Genomic DNA, 9153 nt, shown 5'->3' with positions numbered 1-9153 from the left:
ACCGCGACTCATCGGTGAACAGCACTCTCCTCCATCGTGCGAGGGTCCAGCGCAAGTGAACATTGGCCCAGTTCAGTCGGGTCTGACGCCGGACTGCAGTGAGGTCGAGTTCCCGGTGTGGTCGGCGGGCTCGGAGGTTGGCCTCCCTCAAGCGGTTACGCACCGTCTGGGCTGAAATGCGCCTGTTATGCAGCCCGACAGTCTCATCGGCAGTCCTCGTGGCCGGTCGGAGTCGATCCCGGAGATGTTGCAGCCTCATGTGACGATCCTGACCGGCGGTGGTCACACGTGGTCGCCGGGCATGTGGGCGGTTCACGGTGCTTCCAGTCTCTCGGAGGCGCGTTCTTAGGCGGCTAATGGTGGAGTGGTGGACATTGAAGTGTGCTGCAACGGCCGTACTGACGTCCCAGCATTCAGCATGCCAATGGCGCGCTCCCTCAAGATTTGTGACATCTGTGGCATGTTGACATTTGGCACCAATCCACATTTTGGGGAGGCCTTTTATAGGGCAAGCGCTAGGGAGTGTTTGTGTCCTGGTCACGCTCAGTGACCATCACTCTGTCAAGCCCCATGGTGCTCATGGGAAGGATTACTCAATGTGTGAGTCCACACACTCAGAGTGGTCAATTTCAATGGGAACATCTGTCTTGAGCAAAACAAAGGAACCATTGCTCAAACATATCATCGGTTTGACCATTTTCCCATAATGGCAATCTTGACTTAGATATTTAGGTTGGTGGGTTTATATATATATATATATATATATATATATATATATATATATATATATATATATATATATATATACATATATATATATATATATATATTTATATATTTATATATATATATATATATATATATATATATATATATATATATATATATATATATATATTGTTGTACCTCTGCATTGCTACAATTCGCCTCTCTATTTTGAGGAGTACTGCGTGGCGTTGGATTGTTCTTGGCAACGCGCGATGTTCGACCACGCAACAAACATTAATAGCTTGACCGCATCTCATTATGGACGTCCCAGGTGAGCATCTGGAATTGATACATCCAGGTGACACCCGGTTGAGCCCTCATCCAGTCATCAGACCAGAGCAAGACTGGTAGCAAGGAGGGGTCGTGAGAAGGGCGATCTGGGAGTTTGGTTCAGTTCCCAGGTGTGCATTTTGGCCCGTGAATGGCGGAGAAAGTCTGCTGCTATTCAACATTCAGACTGCACTCGGAGCACGTTCAGGGCCGGGGTGCCGACTCAGGGAGCATGCCCTATGTTAAGTCAGGAACTCCGATTCGTGCCGAAGCTGGTAGGCAACTGAGCCGGTTTCCGGTCCTGGAGCCTGGCATGGCATGGCTCAGGTCACTGTGGCCGAATAGAGGAGCAGGATTCGGGCCACAGTGCGGCACTTTCTGGTCATCACCACACCCTTCACCCGGGGCTTATAAAATGGGTAGTGTGGAGCCGTTAGAGTCTCTCGCTTTGCTCCCTGTCTCGCTCTTCTTCCGACGACTATTGGTGTGCGATTGCCAGAACGTGCGTCTTCTTCTTTGAGAGCCGGATCTGGGGTAACTGCCGTCCTTCAAGGCTCCCTGTCATGCTGTCGACATCCCGCCACCCCCGTGCAGCCAGACAGACCAGTGTGGAGTGCACATTGCCATGAGCCCCGGCAAATAATTATGCAGGAGATAACGCACCATATCACGAAGTGGGAACGCTCAGGCGGAGCGACCCACGGAGGTACACGCTACACATACAGACCTTTACATGACTAGGTTAGGGATCTTTCTTCTCATGCATCTATTCTCCTCTCTCTCTATCCACCCCTCTATCCCGTCTGTTGTGGATGCACAAAGAACATCATTACTGACTCGCAATCCCATTTTCCTCTGTCAAGACATCACACCCCCCACATTGCACTACACCACATCCCCCACATTCCATATCTTTGACACAGCCAGTATTCCTCTCACCTACCTCTCCCTAAGCGTTCTGGGTTGTGTTGGTCTGCCGGCCACGCCAGGTATTGAGATGTCGTTTACCCTCACATGCTTTCTTTCTCTCTGGGATGTCTAATCTTCCTCAGGTTTGTGTGTGTGTGCGTGCGTATGTGCGTGCGTGTTTGTGAGATGTTGCCTATCCTTGCATAAATTAAGATTGCAGAAGATATAATGGGATAAGTCTGCTCTGTGTCTGCTTTTGTAAGATTGCTTGTCTTTTTCCGCACCCCACAAATTCCTTGCTATCCCCTGCTGTACATAAAATATACCCCATTCAATGTGCCGTACACCTTTCCTCACTTGATTGTAAATAAATGCTTTGTATAGAAATGTTCCCAGCTCGTTTTTGTGTTTTCTTCCATTGGTCCAGCATGGCCCGCACCCTCGTTTAGTGTGGACGTTATTCCCCAACGATCTGTTTCCAAGCCGGTACGTGCTTGGCAGTTCCGCTCGGCTGCATCTGATCTGGTAAGGTGATCCAGTTTGAGCACGTGCGTAGCTAGGGCGTGTCCCCCAGTAATTAGATCACATGACCTTTCGGTAAACGGTATTAGACGTCGGACCCTAAGTAACGTTGTCGAGTTATTGGCGTTCACGTCAATTAGTGACCTGTCCCGTCATGAAGTTATTCGTGTGCAACGGCTTGCGATTTGGAGAGTCTGGTGGGAACCCGAGGTAGTTCACCCCCCATGGTCTTCGCCCCCAACCCCGGGTCCGTAACAATATATATGTACATTCCCTGATGAGATGTCCCATTCCTGCCCCAATATTCTTTTTCCCCCTCCCAAGGGCACAGGCATGGGGGAATGACCTCCTCCTGTGCCTGAGCTTCTTGTATAGCGTTATTGGCTGTTTCATTACTTTAGTGTTGCTGGTGATGCGTGAAGGCAGAAATAGTCTAACTTGAAAGGGTCATGCATTTTGTCCTTTGGGCTATGGATGCATGTGTTCTGCATAACCATGTACTGTACTTTGCATTGCGGGTCAAAGTGCATTACGTACAATCTTTTGACAACCTTTACCCTGTACTTTGGTCTTCGGGCGACGATCGATTGTAGGATCGACTATTATCATAATCTTTTGGATTTTGTTTTTGTTATAATCTAAGCTTCCCTACTATTCTTTGGTTAGGATTCGGCGCTTTCACTGCCGTGGCCTGGGTTCGATTTCAACCATCTCTGCACCTTCTCCCGTCCCATTATGTAATTGTCGGGTTGGAATGGATTGGATTAGGTGTGTGTTGTTGGTGGGGTGAAGGGTGAGTATACTCATGGTTTAGCTGGATATGGCACAGGCATGATGGGCCAATTGGCGTCCTTCCATGGCGGAGGTATTTTGTTGTATCTTCTGCTTCCAAGACGTTCCACCATGTAATACTCTATCTGCATGGGAGAGTTTTCATTCATACCAGGTGGGGCCAAGGAGGGCTTTGATGAGGGAATGTGATCTTTAATATAGAAAAATAATATTTCAAGCAGATCTGGACCTGGACGAGCAGTATAACGTTTTCCCATTCTTCGACCTTTTCTACCTTATCCATCCCACAAGTATCGATCAGTGATATAGAGTTTCCATCAATGTATGTGTGTGCTCCTCCCTCCAACCCACACCCTCACACATAAACTCAAGAACCCCTGTTTTTCATCAACTCACCATTAACCCCTTTACTTTTAGTTCTTTTATCTCTTTTTGCACTAATGTTTGAGTTCACCAGCGAGATACAGCAATGAGAGTATAATGAGTATGTCTGGTTGTTAATGGCTTTATTATTGTTGTGCTCGCAAATACAACTCGTCGCTTTGCTGACGGGAATATTAAGTGAGGGGAGAGGGAGAGAGAGGAGGAGGGGGGGAGAGAAAGGAAGGAGAGGTGAGGGAGGGTGGGCGAGATAGGGAGAGAGAGGAAAAGGGGTGGGAGAGAGGGGAGGGGAGAGTGAGGAGGGGGCGGGGGAGGGGGAGAGAAATTTCGGCAGATGTGACGCCAAGTTTATCATCCATCCGAGAGATGGCACACACATTGATGAATCACCCTGCCTGTGAAACACCAGGATGACAGTTTATTGCTGGGTCGGGATTCAAACCCAGGCTAGACAACTTAAAGCGAGCGTGTGTACTTCTAGGCTCTCCTGCCATGGCGTGGGGAATCTTTGCTTTGTAATCACTGAAAACATTTTTTTACTCATATCAATCTAATCCTCTAATATATTTTGCCTTCCGAACTCCGGAGATGTCCCCAGGGAGAACCAAGCCGCGGTATCGCCATGAAAGCTTGTAGAGGTCGCAGCTTGAAGAGCGCTCACCAAGTGACTTGAGCACTCAAACAAGCACTTCAAAGAAACGGACATAAGGAATGGTTGGCTTGGCAAGCGATATCAAGCTGATTGCGATAACACCCGCAAAAATCAAAACATCGCTTATTTGTTAACGTTTTCAGGTTTCGCTCCAGATTTCGACACTTATTTAGTCCACATGATCCAATCCTTAAATCTGAAATCATATTTCGATTATATGCTTTAATTAGTTTGTGAGAGTAAATTGTGGAAAATCGCATCATATAATGCGTAGAATCGCTCCAAGCTCCTCACTTGATTGCACTTACAAAAGTAATGTATCCAGATATTCGTCGGTATGAAAATGAGGCATTTGATGATATGAGTGAAGAAAGTGAAAAAAACATTTTGAGTGCTTTATCGCTAAGAAACCATTGCGGCCTGTTCCAAGTCAAAGCATTATTGAGCAGGCCAAACAAAATAGTGTATTAAGACCCCAGCGAGCTGACAGAGGGCAGATAGAGGGCTGATCAAGGATGACGTCTTTATGAAGGATAATTAAATGAGGGTGTTAATTATCTTCAAAAGGGGTGTTTAAATTAACCCAAATATGAAGTTTTCATTCATGCACTCCCTTGAAGTTGCATGCAAAGTTTCAAGCCATTAGGTTTCATGGTTTTGGAGTAATGGAGGAGACACATGCACTGACATTTATTTTTATGGATGGATAAATCGCTCTGATGGAAATTAATTAAACAGTGAGAATGGTTTAGCAAAATATGGATCTGCCTGTTATATCTTTTGAACTGAAGCCCATGGAACATACTAGTTTGGTTTTCGGGGGGTGGTTGTGGGGAGGAGCGGTTAGGTTTTGTGCAGAATGGGTTATGTTTTGGAAGAGGAGGGTTAGGTTTTGGAGGTGAAGGTTAGGCGGTTATTCTTGAGGTGGGGAAGGGGGGGGCAGTTGGGGGTTAAATGGTACGAGTTATTTGAGGATACTGTGGGAGAGCATGTTAGACACGCCATTCACTGTACTTATCTTATGGTCTTCCTGCAGGTGTTTGAATTTGAAAGTATCAAAGAGAAAACCTCGAGCCAGATCCACATGTTTTTTTCGAAACTCAACGACCGACTCTACCGCAAGGCAAACAAGTCAGCACAACTGGTCGCTGCAAACCGCCTGTTCGGGGACAAGTCAGTTGCCTTTAACCCGTCCTACCAAGAATTCAGCGAGCGTTATTATGGGGCAAAGCTTCTCCCTCTCAACTTTGCGGTGTGTGTTTCAAATATTCATCCCATTCCCTCATTTACGATTCCAACCTTCCTCGCCATTATTCCATGGTGTAATATTTGTAAACCTAAATCAAGACAGAGGACCTAATTCTCGTCCATCACAGTCCACATCAGATCCGTGAACATGACTTGTGCTCCGCAGGACAAGACCAACGAGTCCCTGTTCACCATCAACAACTGGGTGGCCGAAAAGACCGAGGGAAAAGTCAAGAACGTCATTCCACCAGATGGTATCACTCCGGAAACTCAGCTGGTCATTGTAAACGCCATTTTCTTCAAGGCAAGCAGCATACTCTAGCCTTTTGTCTCTTCACTCTCACATCCTTTCTCACCTCTTTGTCATTTTTCTGCAAAATATTTTCATTAAAGTCGATACCGTGTTGTGAAGAGTGGAAACCTTTCAGTTTGCTCGCCATAAAGCACGATTCGTGCACCTCTGCTTCACTTGTGAGGACTTGTGCTTTATCTCTACATGCTGAGCTACATTACTCGTACCCCATTTCGTTGGGATCGTCACTCCTGCATTCAAAGTTTTTGTTACAATTTGCACTTAAAAAATACATTTTTGGTCATGAGTTTGTAGTTCATTTTTTGCTGTGTCGGTGAGATTCTGTTTGGCCGATTCTGGAGTACTCCGAGTGGTAATGTTTGTATCCGTCAGATAAAGCGACTTGTTTTTATTGTTACTCTCCCAGGGCTTGTGGAAGCAGAAGTTCGACGAGTACTACACTTATCTCACAGATTTCCACCCAGCATTGGGCCGGTCCTGCAATGTCAGTATGATGGAGAAAAAAGGACGCTTCCGACACGCGCGCTTGGAAAGCGAGGGCCTTCAGATCCTGGAGCTTCCCTACCACGGGGATGCTTTCAGCATCATCCTTTTGCTGCCCACCAGGCGCTACCAACTGGCGGAGATCGAGGCCCGGATGTCCCCCGACTCGATGAATCGCTGGCTCAAGGCGATGAGAGAACAGCAGGTGTTTGTGAGTCTTCCTCGCTTCAAGCTCGAGGATAGTTTCAGCCTGAAGGAACACTTACACGATCTTGGCCTCATCGACATCTTCTCCGCACAACATGCTGATTTGTCTGGTGGGTGCAGAAAAGTGCAGTTAAAACATTGTGTGTGTTTTACTGTCCTTGGCTATTTCCATAACAAATTTAAGGACTTTCTGGTGTCTTTCCTACAGGGATGATAGTCCCGGACAGTAACCACAGGGGACTTTACGCCTCCGATGCTTACCATAAGGCATTCATCGAGGTGAGGTGTTTGCCATGTTGGCATTGATACGAACCTCTAGCTACTGTCATAGCACCTTCGTGTGACGTATCCTGTGTGTTCATTGGCTGTTCGGTTGCGTTCCTTGTACATTTAGTTACATTTACCAATGGTTCCCCAAGCTCTGCATTTAGCTTGTTGTGAAAAACGTAACCACAACCTCCTCTGACGTTGCCAGGTGAACGAGGCTGGGAGCGAAGCTGGGGCCGCTTCAGCAATTGTGTTCTTGGCCCGTTCTTCTCAACCTAACATGGAGGAGTTCCATGCTGACCAGCCGTTTGTGATGCTCATCCGTGAGGTTGCGCTGAACTCCGTGCTGTTTCTGGGCCGTGTGACTCAGCCTTGCAACTAGTGCCTGAATATTATGTGGGGGGGGGTCTATAGTCTTGTTCTATAAGGATGTCCTGCTTTCTGCTCAAAGGTGGTTTTTCTGAACTGGAAAATATTGTGAAGAGGATCGTAAGTTTAGGGCTTAAAGCAAATGGTTTGTAAGACAGGTGTTGAGACTGTGAGTGGGGAATTATGGGAAGGAAAGGAGGGCAAGGGAGTCTAACATGGTGAAACAATAGAAGGTAAGTGTGGAAAAAGAGACAGAGAGACAGAGAGACAGAGAGACAGAGAGACAGAGAGACAGAGAGACAGAGAGACAGAGAGACAGAGAGAGAGAGAGAGAGAGAGAGAGAGAGAGAGAGAGAGAGAGAGAGAGAGAGAGAGAGAGAGAGAGAGAGAGAGAGAGAGACAGAGAGACAGAGAGACAGAGAGACAGAGAGACAGAGAGACAGAGAGACAGAGAGACAGAGAGAGAGAGAGAGAGAGAGACAGAGAGAGAGAGAGACAGAGAGAGAGGGAGAGAGAGAGAGAGAGAGAGAGAGAGAGAGAGAGAGAGAGAGAGAGAGAGAGAGAGAGAGAGAGAGAGAGAGAGAGAGAGAGAGAATAAATGAGGGGTGGGGTTACGGAGTAAGAAATTGTAAAGAATAAAAATTAAAATCCAGTTTAAGACAATGTAATTGTAAATTAGCAAAAAATAAAAGGTAGAAACTGTGCCAATGTTTTATTTCTCATTGTATTATCGCGTTTACTGTTTATTCCTTCTATTGTTAATCCTTTGTAATAAACATTTACTCGCCTCCATCTCCATTTCACTGAAATGTTTTGCTTTTTCTTGGAAATGGAATTTCCAAAGGGATTTGTGCTGTGTTCCCATCTCGGATGCTCTGTCCGATACATATCGGTGATGTGTTGTACCAATTTGCTTGTAATCACAAATTAGTTTTGAAATTAAAATAAAGAGTGAAACCAACCGTGAGTGAGATCCTTGTTTGTCAGGATCATGTGGAATAGTCTGAAGCCACAGAGACAAACGGGGAATATGTAAAGCCAACATACATGTGTGTTTATGACCTTTGGCTGCGAGAACAACGCAGATAAACCGAGGAATGCGTGTTCCTGCCTTCCCAGCTCCATCATTAACCAGCCTACAGCGATGTTGTGCACATTCTTGTTTCTCTGTGTGAAAGCATTAAAAAAAACATTTCCAGATTTAATGTCCAATCTATTGAACTTTCGGAAAAGCCAAACTGGACCTTTTGTACAACAACGTGGTCAAAAGGTACAAAAATGGGTAAAATCAACAAGATGTTGATTGGGGTATGTGAACCACTGTTGGAGTGAGAAGCTGACGTTTCAGGCGTAAACCTTCATCGGAGCAAAACAAGGGAAGGGGTGAAGGTTGATAAAGGGTGGAAGTGAGTCAGGGGGTTTGTGTGTCAGAACCGGGTCAGGGAGCACGTGGGGTCAGAATGGCTTATTTTTATCCAAGTCCAGGTTCCTCTGGACCATGGTGTTGTTCCTCTGGATCATGGTTTGGTTTCTCTGGGCCATGGTGTGGTTCATCTGGACCATGGTGTTGTTCCTCTGGATCACAATTTGGTTCTTCTGGACCCTGGTGTTGTTCCTCTGGATCACGGTTTGGTTCCTCTGGACCATGGTGTTGTTCCTCTGGATCACGGCTTGGTTCCTCTGGACCATGGTGTGGTTCCTCTGGACCATGGTGTTGTTCCTATGGATCACAGTTTGGCTCCTCTGGACCATAGTGTTCCTATGGATCACGGTGTGGTTCCTCTGGACCATGGTGTTGTTCCACTGGATCATGGTTTGGTTCGTCTGGACCATGGTGTGGTTCCTCTGGATCACAGTTTGATTCCTCTAGACCATGGTGTTGTTCCTCTGGATCACGGTTTGGTTCCTCTGGACCATAGTTTTCCTCTGGATCACGGTTTGATTCCTCTGGACCATGGTGTTGTTCCTCTGG

General features: G+C 46.5%; 1 protein-coding gene across 2 annotated transcripts in view; it reads left to right on the top strand.

Moving 5' to 3' along the window:
- The window catches only part of SERPINC1 (serpin family C member 1), a 46547-nt gene extending 38405 nt beyond the window's left edge, over positions 1-8142 (top strand). For both annotated transcript variants that reach the window (XM_085882280.1, XM_085882279.1), the window contains exons 2-6: positions 5331-5546; positions 5709-5846; positions 6262-6655; positions 6754-6824; positions 7021-8142. In XM_085882280.1, the coding sequence (XP_085738406.1) occupies positions 5331-5546; positions 5709-5846; positions 6262-6655; positions 6754-6824; positions 7021-7194 (993 nt within the window). In that variant the 3' untranslated portion in view covers positions 7195-8142. The remainder of the gene's footprint in view (positions 1-5330; positions 5547-5708; positions 5847-6261; positions 6656-6753; positions 6825-7020) is intronic.
- The last annotated feature ends 1011 nt before the right edge of the window (positions 8143-9153 follow it).

This window comes from Eptatretus burgeri, chromosome 5 (genome assembly GCF_056783735.1).
Source record: "Eptatretus burgeri isolate ZD-2024b chromosome 5, Ebu_testis_v1, whole genome shotgun sequence".
NCBI lineage: Eukaryota > Metazoa > Chordata > Myxini > Myxiniformes > Myxinidae > Eptatretus > Eptatretus burgeri.
The sequence above is the reverse complement of the archived record's forward strand: the minus strand, read 5'-3'. Positions and strand labels throughout refer to the sequence as shown.